General features: G+C 38.9%; 1 protein-coding gene across 45 annotated transcripts in view; it reads left to right on the forward strand.

Moving 5' to 3' along the window:
* Positions 1–24,274, forward strand: part of LOC308374608 (uncharacterized protein) — a 37,348-nt gene extending 13,074 nt beyond the window's left edge. For 4 of the 45 annotated variants that reach the window (XM_080850435.1, XM_080850465.1, XM_080850447.1 and 1 more), the window contains 44 exons: positions 32–3,271; positions 3,400–3,444; positions 5,220–5,267; positions 6,597–6,644; positions 7,036–7,077; positions 7,236–7,283; positions 7,474–7,509; positions 7,993–8,034; positions 8,227–8,268; positions 8,402–8,443; positions 8,623–8,664; positions 8,825–8,866; positions 9,004–9,045; positions 9,215–9,256; positions 9,463–9,525; positions 9,642–9,683; positions 9,859–9,900; positions 10,103–10,144; positions 10,282–10,323; positions 10,503–10,544; positions 10,709–10,750; positions 10,888–10,929; positions 11,102–11,143; positions 11,351–11,392; positions 11,530–11,571; positions 11,744–11,785; positions 11,993–12,034; positions 12,172–12,213; positions 12,365–12,406; positions 12,537–12,578; positions 13,085–13,132; positions 13,579–13,626; positions 15,851–15,892; positions 16,245–16,286; positions 16,388–16,435; positions 16,656–16,697; positions 17,392–17,433; positions 17,549–17,596; positions 18,052–18,099; positions 18,381–18,422; positions 19,413–19,451; positions 19,589–19,636; positions 19,968–20,006; positions 20,122–24,274. In XM_080850435.1, the coding sequence (XP_080706561.1) occupies positions 32–3,271; positions 3,400–3,444; positions 5,220–5,267; positions 6,597–6,644; positions 7,036–7,077; positions 7,236–7,283; positions 7,474–7,509; positions 7,993–8,034; positions 8,227–8,268; positions 8,402–8,443; positions 8,623–8,664; positions 8,825–8,866; positions 9,004–9,045; positions 9,215–9,256; positions 9,463–9,525; positions 9,642–9,683; positions 9,859–9,900; positions 10,103–10,144; positions 10,282–10,323; positions 10,503–10,544; positions 10,709–10,750; positions 10,888–10,929; positions 11,102–11,143; positions 11,351–11,392; positions 11,530–11,571; positions 11,744–11,785; positions 11,993–12,034; positions 12,172–12,213; positions 12,365–12,406; positions 12,537–12,578; positions 13,085–13,132; positions 13,579–13,626; positions 15,851–15,892; positions 16,245–16,286; positions 16,388–16,435; positions 16,656–16,697; positions 17,392–17,433; positions 17,549–17,596; positions 18,052–18,099; positions 18,381–18,422; positions 19,413–19,451; positions 19,589–19,636; positions 19,968–20,006; positions 20,122–20,207 (5,156 nt within the window). In that variant the 3' untranslated portion in view covers positions 20,208–24,274. Of the gene's footprint in view, positions 1–31; positions 3,272–3,399; positions 3,445–5,219; positions 5,268–6,596; positions 6,645–7,035; positions 7,078–7,235; positions 7,284–7,473; positions 7,510–7,992; positions 8,035–8,226; positions 8,269–8,401; positions 8,444–8,622; positions 8,665–8,824; positions 8,867–9,003; positions 9,046–9,214; positions 9,257–9,462; positions 9,526–9,641; positions 9,684–9,858; positions 9,901–10,102; positions 10,145–10,281; positions 10,324–10,502; positions 10,545–10,708; positions 10,751–10,887; positions 10,930–11,101; positions 11,144–11,350; positions 11,393–11,529; positions 11,572–11,743; positions 11,786–11,992; positions 12,035–12,171; positions 12,214–12,364; positions 12,407–12,536; positions 12,579–13,084; positions 13,133–13,578; positions 13,627–15,850; positions 15,893–16,244; positions 16,287–16,387; positions 16,436–16,655; positions 16,698–17,391; positions 17,434–17,548; positions 17,597–18,051; positions 18,100–18,380; positions 18,423–19,286; positions 19,326–19,412; positions 19,452–19,588; positions 19,637–19,967; positions 20,007–20,121 lie in introns of all 45 variants that reach the window. The other 41 variants (XM_080850457.1, XM_080850475.1, XM_080850468.1 and 38 more) reach the window with 41 other exon arrangements.
* The last annotated feature ends 1,581 nt before the right edge of the window (positions 24,275–25,855 follow it).

Below are 25,855 nucleotides of genomic sequence, written 5' to 3' on the forward strand. Positions count from 1 at the left end.
ATATTATCACTTCATATTTCACAAAATACAGAACCTGCACTTCCACCTGTACCTGTAAAGGAAAAAGCTAAGCCAGAACCTGTAAAAGAAAAACCTAAGCAAGAACCCATTACAGAGGAGGCTAAGCCAGAACCAGAAAAGCAGAAAGCCAAGCTTGAATCCGTAAAGGAGAAGGCTAAACCAGAACCTACTACCGATAAGGAAGAAGCTATGGTAGAACTCAAGAAGGAGAAACCTAGGCCAGAATCTCCTAAGGACAAGGCCATTGCAGAGAAGACAAAGCCAGAGCCCAAAAAGGAGAGAGCTAAGGAAGAACTTGTAAAAGAGAAGGCCACACCAGAACCTGTGAAGGAGAAAGCTGAGCCTAAGCCCAAAAAGGAAGAACTTAAGCTTGAACCTGAAAAGGAAACTGCTAAGAAAATTACTGTAAAAGAAACTGCAAAGCCAGTGCCCACAAAGGAGGAGGTTAAGCCAGAACCAGTGAAGGAGAAAATTAAGACTCTGAAAGAAACAGCTAAGAAAGCTCTGAAGGAGAAAACTGAGCCAGAACCAGCAGTGGAGAAGGCTAAACCAGAACCTGCCCCTGCTAAAGAGAAGGCTAAGCCTGAACCAGCAAAAGAAAAAGCTAAGCCAGTACCCATAAAGGAGAAAGCAAAGCCTGAACCTGTAAAGGAAAAAGCCAAGCCAGAGCCTGCTAAGGAGAAACTTAAGCCAGAGCCTGTGAAGGAGAAAGCTGAGGCAGAACCTGTGAAGGACAAAGCTAAAAAAGAACTTGCTAAAGAGAAGGTTAAGCCAGAAGCTGTTAAGGAAAAAGCTAAACCAGAACCTTCTAAGAAAAAGGCTCAACCTGAGCCTGCAACGGAGCAAGCTAAGCCGGAGCTCGCTAAACCGGAGCTCGCTAAAGCGAAAGCTAGCCCAGAACCAACTAAAGAAAAAGCTAAGCCTGTACCTGTGAAGGAGGAAGATAAGGCTGCACCTTTGAAAGAAAAGGCTAAGCCAGAACCTGAAAAGGAGAAGGCTAAGCCAGCACCTGTGAAGGAGAAGACTAAACCAGAGCCTGTAAAGGAGAAGACTAAAGCTGAACCAGTCCCTGAAAAGAAGGCTAAGCCAGAACCTGTAAAGGAGAAGACTAAGCCAGAGCCTGTAAAGGAGAAGGCTAAACCAGAGCCTGTGAAGGAGAAGGCTAAGACAGAACCTGTAAAGGAGAAGGCTAAGCCAGAACCTGTAAAGGAGAAGGCTAAGCCAGAACCTGTAAAGGAGAAGGCTAAACCTGAGCCTGTGAAGGAGAAGGCTAAGCCAGAGCCTGTGAAGGAGAAGGCTAAGCCAGAACTTGTAAAGGAGAAGGCTCAGCCAGAACCTGCAAAGGAGAAGACTAAAGCAGAACCAGTCCCTGAAAAGAAGGCTAAGCCAGAACCTGTAAAGGAGAAAGCTATGCCAGAACCTGTAAAGGAGAAAGCTAAGCCAGAACCTGTGAAGGAGAAGGCTAAGCCAGAACCAGTCCCTGAAAAGAAAGCTAAGCCAGAACCTGTAAAGGAGAAGGCTAAGCCAGAACCCGTCCCTGTGAAAAAAGCTAAGCCAGGGCCTGTGAAGGAGAAAACTAAGCCAGAATCTGCCCCTTTAAATGAGAAGACTAAAGCAGAACCAGTCCCTGAAAAGAAGGCTAAGCCAGAACCTGTAAAGGAGAAGGCTAAGCCAGAAGCCGTCCCTGAAAAGAAAGCTAAGCCAGAACCTGCCCCTGTGAAGGACAAGGCTAAACCAAAGCCTGTAAAAGAGGAGGCTAAGCCAGAAACTGTAAAGGAGAAGGCTAAGCCAGAACCCATCCCTGAAAAGAAGGCTAAGCCAGAACCTGTAAAGGAGAAGGCTAAGCCAGAACCCGTCCCTGAAAAGAAAGCTAAGCCAGAACCTGCCCCTATGAAGGACAAGGCTAAACCAAAGCCTGTAAAAGAGGAGGCTAAGCCAGAACCTGTAAAGGAGAAGGCTAAGCCAGAACCCATCCCTGAAAAGAAGGCTAAGCCAGAACCTGTAAAGGAGAAGGCTAAACCAGAGCCTGTGAGGGAGAAGACTAAGCCAGAACCTGCAAAGGAGAAAGCTAAACCAGGGCCTGTAAAGGAGAAGGCTAAACCAGAACTTGTAAAAGAGAAGGCTAAGCCAGAACCCGTCCCTGAAAAGAAAGCTAAGCCAGAACCTGTGAAGGAGAAGGCTAAACCAGAGCCTGTGAAGGAGAAGACTAAAGCAGAACCAGTCCCTGAAAAGAAGGCTAAGCCAGAACCTGCCTCTGTGAAGGAGAAGGCTAAACCAGAACCTGTAAAGGAGAAAGCTAAGCCAGAACCTGTAAAAGAGAAGGCTAAGCCAGTACCTGTGAAGGAGAAGGCTAAGCCAGAACCCGTACCTGTGAAGGAGAAGGCTAAGCCAGAACCTGCCTCTGTGAAGGAGAAGGCTAAACCAGAACCTGTAAAGGAGAAAGCTAAGCCAGAACCTGTAAAAGAGAAGGCTAAGCCAGTACCTGTAAAAGAGAAGGCTAAACCAGAGCCTGTGAAGGAGAAGGCTAAGCCAGAACCAGTCCCTGTGAAGGGGAAGGCTAAAGCAGAACCCGTCCCTGAAAAGAAGGATAAGCCAGAACCTGTAAAGGAGAAGGCTAAACCAGAGCCTGTGAAGGAGAAGGCTAAGCCAGAACCTGTGAAGGAGAAGGCTAAGCCAGAACCTGTGAAGACAAAAGCTAAAGAAGAACCTACCCCTGTAAAGAAGGCTGAGCCAGAAACTGTGAAGGAGAAGGCTAAGCCAGAACCTACGAAGGAGAAGGCTAAGCCAGAACCCACCGCTGTGAAGGAGAAGGCTAAGCCAGAACATGTGAAGGAGAAGGCTAAGCCAGAACCTGTGAAGGAGAAGGCTAAGCCAGAACCAGTGAAGACAAAAGCTAAAGAAGAACCTACCCCTGTAAAGAAGGCTAAGCCAGAAACTGTGAAGGAGAAGGCTAAGCCAGAACATGTGAAGGAGAAGGCTAAGCCAGAACCTGTGAAGGAGAAGGCTAAGCCAGAACCAGTGAAGACAAAAGCTAAAGAAGAACCTACCCCTGTAAAGAAGGCTAAGCCAGAAACTGTGAAGGAGAAGGCTAAGCCAGAACCTACGAAAGAGAAGGCTAAGCCAGAACCTACAAAGGAGAATGCTAAGCCAGAACCCACCACTGTGAAGGAGAAAGCTAAGCCAGAACCTACGAAGGAAAAGGCTAAGGCAGAACCTGTAGAGAAGGCTAAGCCAGCCAAAGTGGTGAAAGGTAAGATCAAAATTGTGTGTAATGATTTATTGTTATTAACAAGAAATTACCATTTGCATATTGTTTGTGTGCATTAACATCCTGAGTAGTGATTCAAACTATAAGTGTTTTTCTTTTCCTGTGCCAAGCAGAACCTGAGGCTCCAAAAGAGAAGGCAAAAGCAGCAAAGAAAGGTATTAACACAAACAATGCTTTGATGCTGCTGATTTCGTTGTATGGCTTTTCTTTGGTTGCCCAAAAATCATCAAACAAGTGAGCTCATGTGGGAGGGTATCTTTACTGTCTATAGGTACTAACTAGAGAGGTGTCTAGACTATGCAACTATAATGGGGTTGGTTTGAGCTAATAGAGCAAAGCATAAAATATATAGAAATATGATATGAAGATTTTCTAAAGCGCCAATCAACACATCCAGGGCCCAGCAAGCTAGCGCTGATTGGCTAGTCAGTACAGGATACAATGTGTTGAGTGGCGCTTTAGAAAATCTGCCAAAAGCGCTGATTGGCACTTTAGACAGGACGTAAAAACACTGCCATAATTCGTAACTGAAATCCGAAAACTGAAAACAGGTTTCGTATTTGAAATCCGTATCTGCAGATAGATTTTGAAAGTGAAGATAGTTTTTGAAAGTGTAGATACATCTTTGTATTTGAAAACCGTATCTGTAAATAGATTTTGAAAGTGAAGATTGTTTTTGAAAGTGTATACATTTCGTATTTGAAATCCGTATCTGTAGATAGTTTGAAAGTGAAGATGGTTTAACAGATACAAAATCTATATTACAGATACAAGATATTTATGGCATTGATATGATTCCATAATCGCTTTGCTTGGTAGGACTTTTTAAAACATGCAAGCTCTATACGGATGATTTGCGCAAAAATCAGGTTTACATCATGCTGCAATAAGTTATGTTGGTCTTATGTTCTACAGCATTTACTGGAGGGATAAAAAGCTTTTGCTCATTTCTGAGCTGAAGTCAAGTTGAAATTGACAGTGCGCTCATTCACTGACCAAGCCAAGCTAAGCTGAAAAGCAAGAAGCAACACATAACACATGCCATGCACTTTCAGGCATTGAGCACTTACGTTTTAATGATACATATATTGAATTAAAAAAAACAATACATAATTCCTATTTGCAACTTTCATTGCAGAATTTGTATTATTACCAATCCTTTGAATTAAAAGGAGAAGTCAGAGTGAAAGTCCTGTTGCTTGCTAATGCTCTCGTAGCTTAACTGCTAGAGCAAGTAGCCTACATACAGTGCCAGTGGATATGATTATCAGCACTGTGCTGCAAGTTGCTTTTGAAAAGAGGGTCTGCCCTTGTCTGGGAATTCCCTATCCCTTCACTGCATTTCATTTGCTCAGTTAGTCTGGCAAACTACTCATCAGCGATCCACTTCACTCACGTAATTGGACACACCTTTAACCAATCAGACCAACGATACTATACAACGATACAACGATCGGTAATAAAGCAAACACATATTTTTTCTGTATGAATTGTTCCAGGGCAAGTTTCTGTTCTGTTTCCAAAGAAAACTTGCCTTATCGAAGTTTTGCGGTGCTTCGGCGGCCACCATGTCCAATGTTAAAAAACTCTCTGTGCAGTAGATTTTGTAACGTAGCCATGGTAAGTTTAAATCCGCCAATGGCGCGCCAGGTAGCCAAAAGCCAGTTTGTGATTGGCTCCAAGGATTCTGGAAATCTTGAAATGAACGGCTATCCAAAGTTGGCCAGACCCAGTGCAGAGGCAAAATCAATTTGGCCGGAAGAAGTGGGGCGGGACTTCCCAGACTAGGTCTGCCCCTATTATATGTCAAAGTAAAATGTACTGCCAAAGGAGTAAATGTAAATGAAACAACAGTAAAACATTCTCACCTCAGACAGATGAGTAAATCCACCCTCCAATAACAAACCTCATTCTTGTGTTTGTTATGTAGAACCCGAGAAGCCAAAGAAAAAGACCAAGCCGATGCCTGCTGAGAAAGGTAAGATAGGGGATGTATGCTATGTGTATCACAACTAAATGAAATCGACTTTACCTATAGGACCTGCATAGCTACAGCTACGTTTATTTGCGGTGATAATTAGCTGAACAAGAAGTTGAAAACGGTGGCTTTCAACTGTTAAAACAAGATTAATCACCTCCTTTACACTTTTGGTTCATTTAACATTTTTCAGCTGGTCTAAAAAGTGCCTAGCCTAAAAACAAAAAGGCAAAACACAACCACTGGATGTTATCTTTCCCTATAGAATCTGAGGTTCCAAAAGAGAAGGTTGAACCTTTAAAGACAGGCACAGCATATTAATAATATAGTATACTAATTAAGATATTCTTGATAGCCCAGTAGTGCTTATCGCATATAAGACAGTCAGCATTTACTTTTGCTCATTTCTGAGTCGGCATGTTAGAATTGCTGTTCGAATGAATTATGTACTATAGTGGTTGAATTGTCTGCTCTGTCATAATTGAGAACCCAAGGTAAGAAAGGTATGGTATGAACAATACTTTATGCTGCGTTTACAAGGTCACTTTGATCACTTGAACCAGCTGGCTTTTAGAGATTAGTACATTACTTATTGGAGTTATCATATAATTATACCACTCCAAGAGCCTGAACTTCCAAAGGAAAGAGTCATACCAGCAAAGAAAAGTATTCGAAAAAGTTTTTTTCCCGTTTTGTCTCTGCATAAAAGCTACAGCTAATTAGTTTAGCCTGAAACACTAACCTAAGTCCATGAAAGCCTTTTTATCGGCCCAATTAATTTGCACTATAATTCAACAGTACTTTGGGTGACTACAGTAGAGTGGAACACAATGATCTACTTTCATTTTGCTTTTAACCAAACATGTACATGCCACAGCCTTTGAAGCTTTGTTCGAGTTTTTAAATCATCAACTTTTCCCTGTTTCCCTCAATAGATAAGAACATAATAGAGTGATGTGTTTGCGCTTTCACTTAACTGCAGGGTATTCCAAAGAACAAAAGACATAAAAAAGGCTCTTCATGCTGTTTAGAAGCTGCCTCATTTTCTGCTGTGCAAAATGAAAGGTGTTGTCCACTATTCTGGTAAAATGATGTTTATATTTGAGCGCATCAGACAATTAGCAATTAGCTGAATATGACAAAAAGGATACTGGATTAGAATTGTGGACTTTGTCTTCAAAACTGTCCTTCTAAACATCAATAATACTGTTATCTTAAGTGAACAAACATCTCAGTTTAATGAATTATGCTTCTTCTGCACTCCGCTTGTCGTATTTTACCAAAATTGCCATGAAATTTGCCCTGACAAAAATGTCTCGCCTTCGGTAGAAGCAGAGGTTCCAAAGGAGAAAGCTAAGCCGGCACCACCTGTGAAAGGTAATGAATGCTTTGTTGTCACTATTTCTCTCTGTATTTACATGAGTTTGTACTACTGTACAAACTGGAATGACAAGCAATGCATATAAATGAATAGACTCATGCTAACTTATGCTAAAGTGGCAATCATACTGCAAACAATCCAGTTGCCTGAGATAGTCGGACTACAGAGTGATGATGTTATAACACTTTATCTTTGTCACTACCTGTGGCTTCAAAGTATAAACCAAAAGCGATAAAGAAAGGTGATTTTTGTGGTGTAAACATGTCTGTGCTGCTGGCTGCACTATGTTGTCTGGCCCGATTGTGTATCCTGAACTTTTTGTGCCTTAAGAAAGTCCTATTATGTTGAGACGATTGTCTAATAAATCACTATTTTTTTGTGACACAGTGCTTGTGGTACCAAAAGCAAGACCGACTCCAACCAAAATAGGTATAAATTTCAATTTAGTTTACACCCAAGCCAGTTTGAATGAAGCTTTCTTCCAACATGCATCCTCCTTATTTCAAACTATTGGATAACAGCCACCATCTCTACATACTGACCTATTCAATCCTATAGCTATTAAAATGCATTCCTTTCTACCATAGAACTTGAATCTCTGAAGAACATCACCGAACCAGTTCCTGTAAAGAAAGGTAATCTTCATCTCGTGTCTGCTATGACAAAACTTTCATATATTCCAGAGAAGGACATTGGTGTGATGCACTTCATTTAAACAAAAAAAATATATATTTATATATTACATCTAATTCATTTAAGAAAATGCGGATTGAAATGATGATGGTGGTAATAATCATGAAAATGATGGCCTTCCTCCTAATACAGAGATTCCAAAGGAGAAACCCAAACCTGAAGTGAAAGGTGACATTTTTTGCTTAAGTGGTAAAATGGCTTCAAGACATACAAAACGTACCTAACGTAGACATACATACCTGAGGCTTTCCCCCTAAAACAACTGACCTACTAGCTAGTCAGTAATTAGGCCTATGTAAATACTCACAGCCCTATACAGACTCACAACCTTACTAATAAAAATTAATAAAAGGTTTATATTAGGATGTTATAGTTTATTAGATGTAATCTCAAATCAGTTGTTCTCATATCTTGAAACTTGAACCTCCAAAGAAGAAGGATAAACCAGCTAAGAAAGGCATCTCTCTCGATCTATGTTTATTTTAGTTTGATGTGGCAGAGTGCAAAACTCCCCTCCTGCCAATATTAATATATTTATATCAGAATTGCCAATGTTAGCATATTTACATCAGCAATGCCACTGTTAATATATCTCAAAACTAACTCTGCTGTTCTTTAGTTGTGGCCTAAAAATATGTTTTGCCAATACAGAACCCAAGGTTCCAAAGGAGGAAGTCAAGCCAGTTTTAAAAGGTATTTTTTTTTCAAAAGAACACTGTTCCTGCCACAGGAACATTGAGCCAGCTTCTGATTATTCAGACTATTACAGAGAAGCATTATGCGTAACACTTAAAGAAGTGTATCTTTGGAACCAGTTTTTACACAGTAAACCTCGCAACTTTAGAACCTCAGAAAGAGACACTTTGTTTTTCGTATTTTATTTAGAGCCTGCACCTACAAAGGAGAAGGCCAAACCAGCTAAGAAAGGTACCTGTGTTTCATTTGAGAACAGCAAATGTTTTGAGCCATGCCTAACTGCTGCTGATGACATTTTCAGAAAAAAAAACGCTAACACTCTTCAGTTAAGGTTTTCATCTAAGTTATCTTTTGTTCAATGCAGAACCCGAGGTTCCAAAGGAGAAACCCAAGCCAGTTGTAAAAGGTGTACATACATGCATATACTGTATGCTTTTTATGCTTTAAAACATAGCTGAGCTACCTCTTCTCATTCCTTAATTTGCACCTGTAACTAAACACATCTACAGCCCCTGCTGATATATTTCAGAAATAACAGAACTATGGCATTCTTTTTTTTAATGAATTATGTTTTGCCGACTTCAGAACCTGCGGTTCCAAAGGAGAAATCCAAACCAGTTGTAAAAGGTAACTTTTCAATTGAACAGTCATAAGTAACCTGCCACAGAAATACTTAAAATCAGTGTCTGATTTTTCAGACAACAAAAACACTAAAGAAGTGTATCTTTGAAACAATTTTCTACTCTAGATCCTCAGAAAAACATACTGTATTTCTTATTTCATTCAGAGCCTGAACCTCCAAAGGAGAAGGCCATACCAGCTAAGAAAGGTATCTCTACTAAATGCTTAAGTTGAGAACAGCAAATGTTATAAGCCATATCTAACTGCTGCTGCTTACATTTTCAGATTTAACACTGTTGCTCTTGAGGTTAGCTTTTCATCTAAATACTCTTTTGTTCAAAACAGAACCTGAGGTTCCAAAGGAGAAACCCAAACCAGTCGTAAAAGGTGTACATACATGCATTTATGCTTTATATGCTTTAAAACATAGCTGAGCTACCTCTTCTCATGCCTTAATTTGCACCTGTAACTAAACACATCTACAGCCCCTGCTGATATATTTCAGAAATAACAGTACGTCATTCTTTTTTTATCAATTTTGTTTTGCCGACTTCAGAACCAGAGGTTCCAAAGGAGAAATCCAAACCAGTTGTAAAAGGTATCTTTTCAATTGAATAGTCATCAAACCTAAGTAATCTGGCACAGAAATATTTCTACTTAAAATCAGCGTCTGATTTTTCAGACAAACAAAACAAAAACACTTAAGAACACTGAAGAAGTGTATCTTTGAAACTATTTTTCACACAGTAAAAAATGCTACTCTAGATCCTCAGAAAAACATACTGTATTTCTTATCTCATTCAGAGCCTGAACCTCCCAAGGAGAAGGCCAAACCAGCTAAGAAGGGTATCTCTACTACATGCTTAAGTTGAGAACAGCAAATGTTATGAGCCATATCTAACTGCTGCTGCATATATTTTCAGATTTAACACTGTTGCTCTTGAGGTTAGCTTTTCATCTAAATGATCTTTTGTTCAATGCAGAACCTGAGGTTCCAAAGGAGAAACTCAAACCAGTCGTAAAAGGTATACATACATGCATATATGCTTTATATGCCTTAAAACATAGCAAGGCCCCCTTTTCTCATGCCTAATTTACATGACACCCAAAACTTAACATCTACAGCCCCTGCTGATATATTTCAGAAATAGCAGTACTATGTCATTCTTTTTTTAATCAATTATGTTTTGCCGACTATAGAACTCGAGGTTCCAAAGGAGAAAGTCAAACCAGCAATAAAAGGTAACTTTTCAGTAGAACAGTCAGAAAACCTAACCTGTCACAGGAATATTTATCTTTAAAATCAGTGTCTGATTACTCATAAAAGTACACTACAGACACTAAGAACAAAAAAATAAGTGTATCTTTGAAACCATTTTTCACACCGTAAAAAATGCTACTCTAGATCCTTAGAAAAACATACTGTATTTCGTATCTCATTCAGAGCCTGAACCTCCCAAGGAGAAGGCCAAACCAGCTAAGAAAGGTATCTCTACTAAATGCTTAAGTTGAGAACAGCAAATGTTATGAGCCATATTTAACTGCTGCTGCTTACATTTTCAGATTTAACACTAATGCTCTTGAGGTTAGCTTTTCATCTAAATACTCTTTTGTTCAATGCAGAACCCGAGGTTCCAAAGGAGAAACCCAAGCCAGTTGTAAAAGGTGTACATACATGCATATACTGTATGCTTTTTATGCTTTAAAACATAGCTGAGCTACCTCTTCTCATTCCTTAATTTGCACCTGTAACTAAACACATCTACAGCCCCTGCTGATATATTTCAGAAATAACAGAACTATGGCATTCTTTTTTTTAATTAATTATGTTTTGCCGACTTCAGAACCTGCGGTTCCAAAGGAGAAATCCAAACCAGTTGTAAAAGGTAACTTTTCAATTGAACAGTCATAAGTAACCTGCCACAGATATACTTAAAATCAGTGTCTGATTTTTCAGACAAACAACAAAAACACTAAAGAAGTGTATCTTTGAAACAATTTTCTACTCTAGATCCTCAGAAAAACATACTGTATTTCTTATTTCATTCAGAGCCTGAACCTCCCAAGGAGAAGGCCATACCAGCTAAGAAAGGTATCTCTACTAAATGCTTAAGTTGAGAACAGCAAATGTTATAAGCCATATCTAACTGCTGCTGCTTACATTTTCAGATTTAACACTGTTGCTCTTGAGGTTAGCTTTTCATCTAAATACTCTTTTGTTCAAAACAGAACCTGAGGTTCCAAAGGAGAAACCCAAACCAGTCGTAAAAGGTGTACATACATGCATTTATGCTTTATATGCTTTAAAACATAGCTGAGCTACCTCTTCTCATGCCTTAATTTGCACCTGTAACTAAACACATCTACAGCCCCTGCTGATATATTTCAGAAATAACAGTACTATGTCATTCTTTTTTTATCAATTTTGTTTTGCCGACTTCAGAACCAGAGGTTCCAAAGGAGAAATCCAAACCAGTTGTAAAAGGTATCTTTTCAATTGAATAGTCATCAAACCTAAGTAATCTGGCACAGAAATATTTCTACTTAAAATCAGCGTCTGATTTTTCAGACAAACAAAACAAAAACACTTAAGAACACTGAAGAAGTGTATCTTTGAAACTATTTTTCACACAGTAAAAAATGCTACTCTAGATCCTCAGAAAAAACATACTGTATTTCTTATCTCATTCAGAGCCTGAACCTCCCAAGGAGAAGGCCAAACCAGCTAAGAAAGGTATCTCTACTACATGCTTAAGTTGAGAACAGCAAATGTTATGAGCCATATCTAACTGCTTCTGCATATATTGTCAGATTTAACACTAATGCTCTTGAGGTTAGCTTTTCATCTAAATTATCTTTTGTTCAATGCAGAACCTGAGGTTCCAAAGGAGAAACCCAAACCAGTCGTAAAAGGTGTACATACATGCATTTATGCTTTATATGCTTTAAAACATAGCTGAGCTACCTCTTCTCATGCCTTAATTTGCACCTGTAACTAAACACATCTACAGCCCCTGCTGATATATTTCAGAAATAACAGTACTATGTCATTCTTTTTTTATCAATTTTGTTTTGCCGACTTCAGAACCAGAGGTTCCAAAGGAGAAATCCAAACCAGTTGTAAAAGGTATCTTTTCAATTGAATAGTCATCAAACCTAAGTAATCTGGCACAGAAATATTTCTACTTAAAATCAGCGTCTGATTTTTCAGACAAACAAAACAAAAACACTTAAGAACACTGAAGAAGTGTATCTTTGAAACTATTTTTCACACAGTAAAAAATGCTACTCTAGATCCTCAGAAAAAACATACTGTATTTCTTATCTCATTCAGAGCCTGAACCTCCCAAGGAGAAGGCCAAACCAGCTAAGAAAGGTATCTCTACTACATGCTTAAGTTGAGAACAGCAAATGTTATGAGCCATATCTAACTGCTTCTGCATATATTGTCAGATTTAACACTAATGCTCTTGAGGTTAGCTTTTCATCTAAATTATCTTTTGTTCAATGCAGAACCTGAGGTTCCAAAGGAGAAACCCAAACCAGTCGTAAAAGGTTTACATTCATGCATTTATGCTTTATGCTTTATAACATTGCTAGGCTCCCTTTTCTCAAGCCTTAATTTGCATAGCACCCCAAATTTAAAAAACAATATCGGTACTATGTCATTCTTTTTTTTTTCATTAATTGTGTTTTGCTAACTCAGAACCCAAGGTTCCAAAGGAGAAAGTCAAACCAGCTATAAAAGGTATCTCTACTAAATGCTTAGGTTTCGAAAAGCAAATGATACAAGCTACCTCTACTGTCGCTGCTAATATTTTCAGAAACAATGCTCTTCAGTTCAGCTTTTCACTTCAATTATCTTTTGTCCGATGCAGAAACTGTGGTTTCAAAGGAGAAAGCCAAACCAGCCGTAAAAGGTGTGCAGATATACACAAATATGCTTTATATTCTTTTTAAACATATCTGCGTTACATTTCCTTAATGGCCTTCTAAACGGAAGTTCAGGAAGAAAATGTAACAAATTTGCGATGGCCGTCATATAAACGCTTGGCTGAAACTGAGATGTCTTCTTCCGCTGTGGCTCTTGCTTGCTGTCAACCTATCATCTCCCCTTACATTACCTATCTTCCTTTGGAATGGAATGGGGGGTGTACGCAGATACTGCTTGACTCCTTCAGGAGCTGACTGCGCTGGCATAACCCCCCCCCCCCCCCCCCAGGTGTTTCAGGATCCTGACCAGAGACCTTCGCCAATCATGCTCTTCTGCTTGAATATCTTTGGCAAATTTGGAACTCAAACCCAGGAAACGTCTTCAATTGCATGGCAGCCCTTCCTAAACATGCCTGCTGCCTCTGCAAATATATTTCAGAAATAACAGTACTAATGAAATTCTTTTTCCTCAATTATGTCTTGTCCCATGCAGAAGCTGAGGTTCCAAAAGGTAAAGCCAAACCTGTTCCAGAAAAGAAAGGTATCCTTCATCCAGAAATATCAATGATGCTACATTGGACATACTGTATGGCATATTACAAAATAGTAAAAGTAAAACAAATATTTATATTATCTTAAAAAGACATTTGTACCAACTGCATATGAAAGTCTTGGTGAGACAAAGGTATCTAACACCTTTACACATAAGCCTACCGTCCTGGGCTAGTTTTACAAAGGTGTAAACAAAGTTTTACACATCTGTAATTTGATTCAGAGCCTGTAATTTCGAAGGAGAAGGCCAAGCCAGCTAAGAAAGGTATCTCCCAGTGATCAGATACACTGTTATCAGATCCATTGTTATCTGATCACAACAGATACTCAAGGGCCTTGTACCCCTGGCTTGCACTGGCACTGTACTGTAAAAGCAATACTAAAAGCCTTTTTGTACTTTTTCATTGGCCTAATCTGATGTGTTCTTTCATATAGGAGCTGAGCCTCCAAAGATGAAAGCAAAGCCAGTGCCAGAACTGAAAGGTAATGAGTCCCTTAGGGTTGTTTTGCTGGATAAAAAATGACTGAAATTATCTCATTTTCATATGATAAATGTTAAATGTAAAAACACAACCTGGTATATTTTACGAGTATAATACACACAATTACTAATAACAGTGGGCCTCATTCTCGACCTTTTTCTGTAATTCTTCAGAAATGTTTCTTACACGACTTCGCAAAAACAACGTAAGAGAAACGCTTCCGCTGCATTCCCGCACGCTTGAAAATGTGTTCATAAGCAGCCGAAGTCTTCTCAGCTGGGTTCCTTCCGATTAGCTTCTTAGAGGTCGTTTACATGGAGCCTAGTTTGTCAATCTGATACGGATAGCTAATACAGATAGCCCTATCATACATACGAACACTCTCTATCCGCACCTTGTTTCCGCAACGATCGCAGTCCGGGGTAGAAAGTGAGTAGATTTGAATCGGTACGGGGGCTGGTGTTCGTCTGCACGGTTTCACGCAACCTGATGACGTCACTGCCCCACGTGATCAATTCGTGATCTCCAACCACTATTTATATCCCTTGTTCTCCCTCAAAATCTCACTCGTGGTAGGCCTCGTATTCACTCTCATTAACCCAGCCTACTGATTTTTAATTAGCCTCCTATCTTGATCTAATTCTTCTTATTCAGACGTAACATAACTTTCATGACCACAAATATAAATTGGCCAGCGATTTAATTGCTTTTTTATTCATAAATGTATGTAAAATGGCCGAAGCAAAGGCTCATGGGAAATGGGATGACAGACATGTCATGTTGTACTGTTCCAAACTCTTTATTATCAATAGAAAATATAATTCATTTTCGCATATCCTTTAGTCTGACCACTGATTTTATTAACCACCATAATGTAATGTTGCTAATTGGAGCTTGAATGTCTTGTGTAATGTATTTATCCGTTTGCTGCTTCCTTTAACTTGTGCTTTTGAGGTTTTTCACGTTTTTTTCAGTTGTGTAAGTAAAGCGCTAAAGCGCCACCCACAGGCGTGGGGTATGTACTACAGTCGGTTCACCACAATCTGCAGCCTCCGTGTTTACGCAAATCTCTCGTTGCCAGCCTCCGTATTTACGAAATTAAAAGATTCGATTGGTGTGAAAAGTAAATCCGATTCGGAGGCCCTAGACTTCGTGTGCATAGCACCTTAGATTGATGCGCGTTCTCGTGAAAGTGGATTTGCATACATAATGCCCTGCCAGCTCCTTATTAGGAGACGCAATTTTAGAAACGTGTGCTGTCGCAATCTCCCGAATCCACCTCGTAACAGGTGTTCATTAATAAGGTGGAGATATTGTATAACGTTGAACGTCCGAAGTCCGTAAAACACATTTAAGTAGTCACTTTTTTTTTTTTAATCGAAAAATAGGCACCATAGGTGTGAAGACCGGTCCCAAGTACGAGTATAAATTGTAGTCCGTCCTGTTGTTCAAAATGACCACCATAGGGGTGAAGACTGGCCACCAGTAGTAGTATAAATTGCAATAAATTCATGCCTTAGTTCTTAGAGATTGAGCTTAGTGTTTATTTATTTATTCACTTACATTTGCAGTGTTCATGTCATTCTCAATCAGTCTCTTAGCAGACGCGGCCTTTGTCCAAAGTGACGTACAAGGGAGAGAACAGTCAAGCTACGAGCCATATAGACCTAGTGTAACAATAAACACTACCTCGTATAATTATGACTATAAATGTGAAACGTAATTGTTAATGATACAAATATTCTCGTATTTATTATTATCATAATTATTTTAATCCGAGGATGTCTGTAGAGTTGACGTGAACGCAATCACCAACGGGTTCTCACAAATTCGCCCGTTAACCCTTTTACTGTAATACGGAGTTTTTTCAAATGTCATTCCTCAACGCGATTCCTCAAATAACCACAAGATGGCCCGTGGAATCGCATTTGAGAAGATTACGGCAGAGTTACGACTGCTATTTCGAGTTCTGAAAGTTGTCTGAAGTTCAGAAGAAAGCACAGAAGAAAAAAATAACGAGAATGCAAATGTTTTCATAAATGTTTCCGAAGTGGAGTTCCTTCTGAAATCCTTCGGAAAGTCTTCCCAACTGCTGTCGAGAATGAGGCCCAGTGTTTGTATGACTTAAAACCTTAGATACTTAAGTTGCTGTACTGTAAGGAGTATTGTCAGCATATTCATTCGTATGGTAGAAAGAGTAAATCATGTTTTCTTGTCTGATTCAGAGCCTGAGCCTCCAAGAGAGAAGGCCAAACCAGCTAAGAAAGGTACTGTATCTCCTCTACAATTACCTTGGTTCACCACATGCTGCTCTGCACTGTGACATAGCACCTTCAGTTTCTAGAATATATCTCACAAATATCTCAATACATTCTCAGTACAAGCTCCCTTTGAGCTATCCATCTTATCATTGTCCAACACATTCCAATAACTAAAACTAGTTTTATGAATATGGGAATATGTAAGTTACTAATATGTACAAATTAAAGTTACAAATATATGTATATACGTAATGTTTGTAAGTTATTAATATGTACGTATGTGACTTATTTATATGTGCCTATGTAATCCCAGTTCCAATATGGGGAAATTATTTTCATCCTCTTTTCTCTGAATTAGAGCCTGAGATTCCAAAGGAGAAGGCCAGACCTGCTAAGAAAGGTATCCTCCAGCAGCAGATCACTCCATGATTACTTTAGCATAACTCTAAGAAATTTTGAATCTCTTATTTCTAATCTGTAATTTTTCATATTCAAACACAGACCAAGAAGCTCCAAAGGAAAAAGCCAAGGCTGCCCCGGCACTAAAAGGTAATAATTTGGATATACATCTCGAAATACTGCTTCTTTCAGATTCTTCAGTCTATTTATTTTGTGAATTCTCTGAACACTGCGAGTTACCCCCCAGTGTGGCAGTGTCTAAGGTCTCAATAATCAAGGCGGTAGAATTATAAATGCTATAGTCCTTTCAACAATGGGTCATTGCCTATAATGTACCTTTATGCTTGTTTTGTTTTCTTACCTGATTCAGAGCCTGTAGCTCCAAAGGAGAAGGCCAGATCACCTAAGAAAGGTCTTTGCCATTCAACATTGTTTGATGCTGAGTAGAGTAGACGCCTCACTACAGAATGTGTGTGTTTGTGCGTGTGTGTGTGTGTGCGTGCGTGTGTGAGTTTGTGAGTGTGTTTATGTGTGTGTGTGTTTGTGTGTTTGTGTGTGTTTGTGTGTGTGTGTGTGTGTGTAGCTGTGTAGATGTGTAGCTGTGTAGCTGTGTAGGAGACTTGCACGTGCACTTTGCTCATCTGGAAATGGTTCCTGCTCTACATGCTGTCCAATCTCTCTATACATATATATACATACATATCTGAGAAATGTAAGGACCGGTACAGAACCAGTACCACCAAGGCAGCCTGCCTGGGAGAGTGGGCCTAGTCCTAGACTGCTCCGACTATATCAGCTGATTACAGTACTGTGTAATGGTGCAGGTGGTAAACTAACAACAGCACTGATGTCTTTAGATGGCCCAACTTTGATGATAAAAAGAAAAAAGCCACGCAGCAAATATTTCAAAGACACCTTGCATGATTATTTGCATTTGTGAACCTTTTTGGTTTAAAAATGCTCAAATTCCAAAAGACCAAAAACTGAAGTAAGGTTTTTCAAAACATTTTAAAGATCTTTGGTAAGTAGCTTCTGCTGTTATTTATTTGCAGGCAAACATATTTACATTATAGGTTATATTTACATTTTACTTTTGTCTGTTTTAGAACCTGAGGTTTCAAAGGAGAAAGTCAAAATGGCAAAGAAGGGTAAGGCGGCTGCTTTTTTCCCAACAGTTAAATGTCATTCTGTGAGCCAGACGTGGCATTTAAAAACATATTCTGTCTTTGCAAAAACCCAATAACCCTTTTCTGTTTCTGACAGAAGCCGAGGCGCCAAAGGAAAAAGCTAAGCCTGAACCAACAAAGAAAGGTAACCAAATAAATGATTTCCTGTATAAATTGCAAATCAGTTGGATTCTGCCAAATTATTTTTCAGATATTCAACCCCTAGATTAATGGTGGTAAGACGGGGTAAAATCAACACATCCCTTTTGTTTCAAGCAAATCTACACATTTACTTAATTTAATGATGAAAACCCCAAGTTCCCCCGCATTAGAGATGACTATGCGAGAGTGAAGTAGATATAAACAACTCCACCGGTGACCACAGGTGCATCCACACAGCCACTTTTCTGTTTTGTTTCCATCCCCCCTCTCAAACACTACATATTATGATGCGAAAGAGTGATATTGCAAAAGTCATTCATACACAACATGTCAAGGAGTGTTTTCTCTTGTTCCCCAAAAGACCATCAGAAATGTGAACCTTTGAAAGGTTATTTCAGTTGCTGAAGTATTTTTTGCATCTGGTTTATTTCTGAATAGAATTTGATTCTCTGACAAATATTACAAAAGCAACTCTGGGAAAGAAAGGTAAAAAAAAAATTGGGTTTTAAAAAATAATAATGAATGCATCCTTAGACACACTAGTGATCACTCCCGGTCGAATTGAGTTGCTTGTCAACTGCTTTAAGAACCCGTCAAAGCATGCCCCTTCTAACAGGGTGCATGTTTACTGCTTCACCCACTGATATATCTAATTGGATCTAATGTTTATGACTTGATAAACAGCTATATTTAGTGAAATTTAGTATTAAGTTGAATGTGTTTTCACAGCATCTACATATTTTTTTTTGTTTTCTTTTTTAACTTAGAACACAAAGTTATAAAGGAGAAAGCTAAACCAGCCAAGAAAGGTATTTTACATAGATACAATGAATTTTAGTTACAAGATTGGGACAAGATGTGCCTAAATCCCTGTTGTTTCTAAGCAATATTGATCGTGCTGCTTTGTCACAATTCAGCTATTGGCTTTTGCAAACAACACTGATCTGGAGCATCATTGTAGTCACTCATCTCTCACCGCAAGAGCAGATGCTAGTGTATAATGAGAGGAATCAGCAGTGGCTTAAGCAGTGGCAGTAAAGTGACTACTAGTAGCATAGAGCTTGGAATCTTGAGCTTACGCTACTGTGTGTGGGTGTGAGAGAGACAGACAGAGAGAGAGAGAGTTAGAGAGGGAGGGGGAGAGGGTGTGTGTGTGTGTGTGTGTGTGAGAGAGAGAGGGGGGGGAGAGGGAGGTAGGTAGGTAGAGAGAGAAAGAGAGGGAAGGGAAAGAGAGGGAGAGACACATGCAGAGAGAGAGAGGGTTTGAACTAATGTCAAACAACTGCATGAGCTTGAATCTAGAATCAAGGCTAACTGAAACAGACTACATGTCTCAGTGATCACAAAGGGAGATGCAGGATATTAGAACTAGCATACTAAACACACTATTTTTAGTATAAATACACTATTTTGTAAACATTTGCATGTCAAAGAGGTGGCTATTAATACTTACGATAGAAAAGAGTGAAATGCATTTCTATTAAATCAAAATTACATAATCTGCACTATGCTTTTTATTCAAACTCTGTTGCTTCCCATATAGCAAACAAATCTTTAGAAATATTCTAACATAGATAAATATGTATGATAAATGTCCTTACTTGGTTACTGAGCTCCCTCTCTGATTCCACAAGCTTCACTTAACAAATCTTTGTGTCTTGATATAAAACCAGTGGTACTGAAAGAGAAGCCAAGGTTTGCACCCGTGACAGGTATATGGCATATACTAATACACTAAAAACATTATGGGCAACCCCATTCCCATTCTGACTGTAGTGTCCCTTTCCTCTCTGTTTCAGAGCCTGAAATCCCAAAGAAGGCTAAACCTGTAAAAAAAGGTATCTCATGCTGTTTGTTATGTTTGTAATAAATTAATATGTTTTAATACAAGTACTACTTCAGTTACACTGCCAAAGTACCTCCACTAAAATAAAAAGTTGAGGAATTCTAACATGGGTATGATATTGCATTACAGAGCCTGTGGCACCAGTTGAAGCTGTTGTACCAACACCTTCAAAGGAAGGTAAGATTAGGTTATGTTTCCCTCTCCAAGTGAATGCTGTGGTCTCATTTGCATGAATAATGGTTTGTGTGGGTGTCTATATATGTTACACATTTTCTGTATTTTTTTCTATTTCTTCTGTAAAATTGTATTTATTGTTACACTAGGTCTCTATTGCTCGTAGCTTGATTGTACTCTCCCTTGTATGTCGCTTTGGACAAAAGTGTCTGCTAAATGACTTAATTTAATGTTATGTAATATATATACACTAGTTCTATTTTAATGGTCACTAGTGATGCATGTTGTAAATTCAAGGTCTTGTCATTGACATTACCTATTGATTTATCCATAGAACCACCCATACTAGACGGCCTCGGTGTGGAGGAAGAGGGTAAGAATACACCTAGTAATGTTGACCATTTGCTTTCCCTATTTAACGCTCAAAGCAGGCTGAAAATAAGTAGACCATTGTGTGATACTTTTCTCTCATTTTCGTCCAAATCCAGAGGATATCCCCTACTTCCAGTGCTTCTTTGTAGACGAAGACGACACACACTACCCGTTCTTCCCATTCTCGCCGCCACAAATCTGAGACCATGCCATCCACATATGATCTTGAAAAGTCTGAGCCCAGTGGAAGAAGCTTGTTGGCACATCGAGTCACAACATTACCTTTTTCACTGGGCTGTGCGATAGTGACCACGATAGTGACCACTGCTTCGACGCGGTTCATTCATCAGCTGGTGTCCTTTAATGAAACTCAAGGACTGCAAATGACAAATGGTGGTGACAGTTTTGTCCGTTCACCTCGATATGCTTTTAACAGACCACAGAAGCAGGAGATACCAACTTTTCCCAGGTGTTGAAAAAACCTTAAACATTTCTCTGTTAGTATATCAGTAAAGTTTTAACTTACATTTAGTTGTCACAGTACAGTTCATGAAAGGTTAGGATGTCATCTTATGTTTAAATAAACACTTCAGCCATGTCTTATTTTAATTTATGTTTGTCTTGACAATGGCTAAATAGTTTCAATTCGCAGTTTTAGATGAGATCAGTTTTTGCGGTGCACTATTGCATCATAAAATGTTTAAGTAATTTCACACACAAAGTTACAGACATGGAGGTAAGGGACCCGAGCCACCAGCAAAAGAACAAGGCTGAGTTTTCTCTGAGCCCCTTCACGTCGTACGTTTCCTCTGCTCTGTTTTCCCGACCAGACCAGGAAGGGCGGGCTGTTATTAACCTGAAAGAGCTATCGCAGGTACCGACCACCGCCTTATTACTACCTGACAACCCCTTTGTGGGCATATCTAACAGTACGTCTGTGTCTCTACACAGATCAAAAAGTCTTATTTCTACATCTACGTAAATGCTTCTCATTTTGATAGGGTGCTGATTCAAAGCATTCCATTATATTAGCTGTCAAGAATGAGGTTCTTTTTTTTTTTTTTTTTCTTTTTTTAAAAAGAAAACCTTTCAATTGACTTGTATGTTGTATTTGACAAATTTGCTAAATTCTGCAACATTTTTGTTCTTTTTTTCAACAAATAATCGGAGAACGTGGTTTGTGGATGCTCAGCCATCAGATATACAAGATGATAAACTTCTGATTTGTTTGAATTACTTGCCACTTACTTCTCATCAATCATATTTGTATTCAAATTGTAGCTAATGCAACATTTGAAATATTCTGAAATGTAACCATAAGAGATAGGACTGGCGTGCTTCTCATGAAATGTATGACATGAATGAAAGGTATGTACATGGTAGACATTGTCTGGGGGGAGGGGGGTAAAGTCAATTTTTTACCAACAGACCAAATTTCATGTCAGCCAAAATTGCATTGAAAGAATAACTGTATTCAAGCTGTTTGTCTCTACAGACTTTGAGAACGACACATATTTTTACATATTTTTTCATTGTGAAGTCGCACATGTAAGGAAGAAGTACAAATATTGAATAATTATATTAATATTTTATATATGTATCATATATATGTTTTTCATAGTAATATCTTATAATGAGACCTAATAATAGGGATTGACTTTTATTTTGCCTTGTGCCTTTTTCCAAGAATATATCGATGCCTAAAGTCAGGATTACTGATTCTGCTTATCTTGACTTTTTATTGGACGACAAGAAAATAATTCAATTCAAGTAATTATGCCTAATTATGGAGTTAATTTACCAACCTTGCAATCTATTTCTATATTTGTCCCTTTGATTCTGGAAGCTTAAGTCCCTTAAGTCACGCACTACCTATCTGACTCAAGCAACTATATAAGTATTTAGAATTACAGACATTGCTTTTATCTGATTCTTGTTTTTCATAGAGATCAGAGGTCATGTTTCATTTCATCCATTGAATCAATGAGGTAGGAGTTATTTTCATTACTTGTATTTCAGTTTGACAGAGTAAGTGAAGTACGAGGTAACACTCTGCACACAAGAGCACACTGTAGAACCAGAGCATCTCCTTTCACCCTCTCTGTGTCCCTGCAGAGCATCATAGTGTTAATGTTACGGCATATCGATGGGAATTTGCTTTTGGTAGTTGTCCACCCTAATGTCAACACAACATTTTGTGATTTAAGAGGGCAGCTCGAGAGGCAAAGGCATACGAGACAAGTTGACAAATAGTAGGGACCATACACCGAGTATAGGACATTGAGACGGTCACTTATAATGGTGCAAAACATTGGCCAAGTAAACAAGACCCTTTATTGTTTATTTATTTTTTATTTTATTTTTGTTTATTATTCATTTTTATGAGAACAGAAATGTTTGACTGTGTTTGCCAGTTCATGTCAGTCATGCCAAATCAGTCAGCGCTGTGTCAATTTCAATGTGGGCTTTAAGTATATAAAAAAAAAAAACATGGTTGTCAATGAAATGTGACACAGATGCGAATGGTTTGTGGTCTTCAGATTCAGGGCAGTATTTTGAAGGTCCAAAGCATGGTGGCAATTAACCAACACAGTCCATGTGTATCTAACTATTCCAGGGGGCAAAAGTGGACCGCTGGCTATCAGGCATGCCCACATTCACTCACAGTTGTTTTCAACTCTGCAAGTAAATCAAAGCATGCTAGGTAGTTGGCAGTTCATAATGATGAGAATAACTATACACACGTGACATAAAGACGTCAATGCCATGTTAACGCCCTTGAGTTGAAGCCCTCTGTTGTAATCTAGCAGATTTTGTTTACAAAACTGTATTTTGAAAGGTCAGAGGGATATGTTTACATTGCCTCAACAAAATATTTACTTAAGGTACTGAATGAAATATCGAGAAAATGGTCTGATAATAGACTACACTATCTTGATTACTGTTATAATGGTCACTAACAAATATTGTGAAAATCTAAGTAATTTTTGAGTGACAACATTATGGTGTGTGATGTGACAATAACTTTAATTATTGTTGAAGTATTATTGAGACTAAGATGGGGCAAGAGCCCCAAGGCCAAGGTCACTCTGCTGAGACTCTGTGACACATGCAAACAAGAGCTCTATGATCAACGTTGTGCAAATTGTCTGACCAGTGGTCAACTTGATGGTCTTGTGCTATGTCTGACAGACATGCAGTGGCGTATCTTATGTCACCATCTCAAGTCAGGTGTCAAACAGTAGCTGAACTGTAATATGGCTTCTGTGCCAGTATATACACACTACTGATGAAACATTTTAAATGAACGAGGAATGCTACTTGGACTATTTGAACAAGTAGCCTAGTCAGCTGCATGATGTGTGGTAGTTTGGCGCTTCTAAACATACTAGCCAACTGAACTAGAAGTTCAGAGAAGTGGCATGCTGTGTATAGTACTACTAGAATCAGATGTGTTTAACTGGAGTTATGTGTATAATTACTCAAAAGCGTTACTTCAACCATGTTTTCAGGACTTATTTGTATATTCACTCTAAAATATGAAATATATTAAATATACACTTGCAGAAAATGGCATAGAATTACAGTCATAAACCCAAAGATTTGTGTTGTTTAGCTTTTTAATTAATATCCTTGTGTATGTATGCTTTTATGAATATGCAATATTCAACCAGATATATTAGGTTAAAAAATCTAAGGATTTACTCATTGTTTCACCTTATTTAGCCTAGTCAAGATGTTTCAGTACTGTATTTTACAAACAAATACATGTGCACTGCAGCTACAACAGTATAACATGTTATTGTAGTGCACAAGCCTTCTTAAGGGGCTAATGTACATCCCCACTTCAGATCTTCACATTTTGTAAGGTGTTTCAGTTTATCAGTCAGATTGTCTGTTTACTTACACACAAAGATACATTTATAATGGTCTAATAGCCAATGCATGTACATGTTGTGATAGCCAGTACATGTTTTAATGGTAACTTAACAGTAATTGTCAAATAAGTGCTGTACAAGTTCAAAAGGATGTCTGGTTTCATGAATTGTCATTATTGCACTTTATATGGTGGTTTTAACCTGTTGCAATGGGGGCAGTTGACTTCCCCTAACTGTACTGATATATTTTACTTTCCCCTTTTAAAAGAAAAACATCAGAACTGCACATAGTATCGATACTGGGTAAAGTTGTTGATTTAATTTCGTCAATGGAGTTTTAACTATGTAGAAGTTTGTCAAGAATATCTAATAAACTGCCTCTGTAGTGAAATGATTTGTTTTCTATTTGTGCTGGGCATATCACAGTATTTGCTCTGTACTATAAGTAATTTTTAAAGAAATTCATCAGCATTCGCTTTTATGTTGGTGTCAATTTAAGGTACCACTAGGTGTCACCATTTCACACAAGCGTTGGCCAAAGTCTTCGGTGTCAGACTGTCACTATGCAAGTATTTAAGGTTTAAAGCACCCTGATTTTTTTACCCTCGTAAGTACTCTCTAATGTATTTATATTTAAGTATTTACATTTTGAAAACATATTTGTTTTACACTTTAAATTTGGAAAAAAAAAGTATCCTGCGGTACAGCAAATTACATTTCTGCACTGACATTTAACAATACAATACGAAACACTACCCCAATATTTATCCCACACTAGTTTACAGAATGCTAGTTGAAACCCTAACTCTTCAGGAAAGCCCTGCATATATCTGAACCCTTGCAGAGACCTCTCTCCACTGGAGTTTGAATACAACTATCATCAGAGTCACTACAGCCTTGGCCTAAGTCACGCTAGTCCTCTACCAGCCATAATGAAGTCCCATGCTCCGGAACTCAGCTTCATTTGAGGCTGACTCCTCTGTTCTATTCTCCTAGCTGTCCATGGGCTGTCTGTATTTCCCATGGAAGACATGGAGAGATTCCAATCGTCCCCTTTGTCTTTTCACAGGGACACAAGCAGACACTCTTTCAGGACACTTGGCACCGAGCGGCAGTGATGTCACACGCAAACCTCAAAGCAGTTGGACTCGAATAAAAAAAAAAAAGGGCAAAATCAATCAGGTTACACTCAGTCCACAAAGACAAGAGGTACAATCAGGTTACACTCAGTCCACAAAGACAAGAGGTACAATCAGGTTACACTCAGTCCACAAAGACAAGAAGTGCAATCAGGTTACAGCTAGACCTCAACCCCAGTCCCCAAAAAAGCCAAAGGGGTCAAACATTCAGGCTATCTCAGCAACTGCCAAAGTGGCATGAGACAGAGAGGGTCGTCCACCCTTTTTTTCTAGTTTCCCACACACTCTGAGCACCCCTTTCTCTCCATTCAGGAGCCAAAGAAAGCACGCCATTGGGCACTGCCAACTGCATAATGACTCGCTTTTCTATCAGAGTAGGACGAGACTGGTCTGCACATTATGTGTGATTCAATTTGTATTCCCATGCAAACTTATTTAAGATGAGGTTGATTCCACAGGCCAAGAGTTCACAATATTAGGAAATTTGCGTGCGATCCGTATCAGAGTAAAACATACAGTATTAAAAAGTACTCAGGAAGTCCCATTTAAGGCAAGACACAGAGTCTATGCATAATCAAAGGGACCCACTCTTTGACCCACTTCTACAGTCAAAATAGGCTAAAGAGTGGACACACAGGGAGAAAGCTAAAGATCAGCAGATCTGTGAGAGGCACTTCGTTAATTAGGATTAGCGTTTGGGAGTGACTGGCACCTCCTGGTTGCCTTGGACAACAACACACATTCTACTCTAGGAACCTGACGGCAGCCAGTCTCAGGAGAAAGGTGTGTGAAAAAGCAGAATGACATAACCCCTCTCACTTACTTCAGTGATT

This window comes from Sprattus sprattus (genome assembly GCF_963457725.1).
Source record: "Sprattus sprattus genome assembly, chromosome: 13".
Lineage (NCBI taxonomy): Eukaryota > Metazoa > Chordata > Actinopteri > Clupeiformes > Clupeidae > Sprattus > Sprattus sprattus.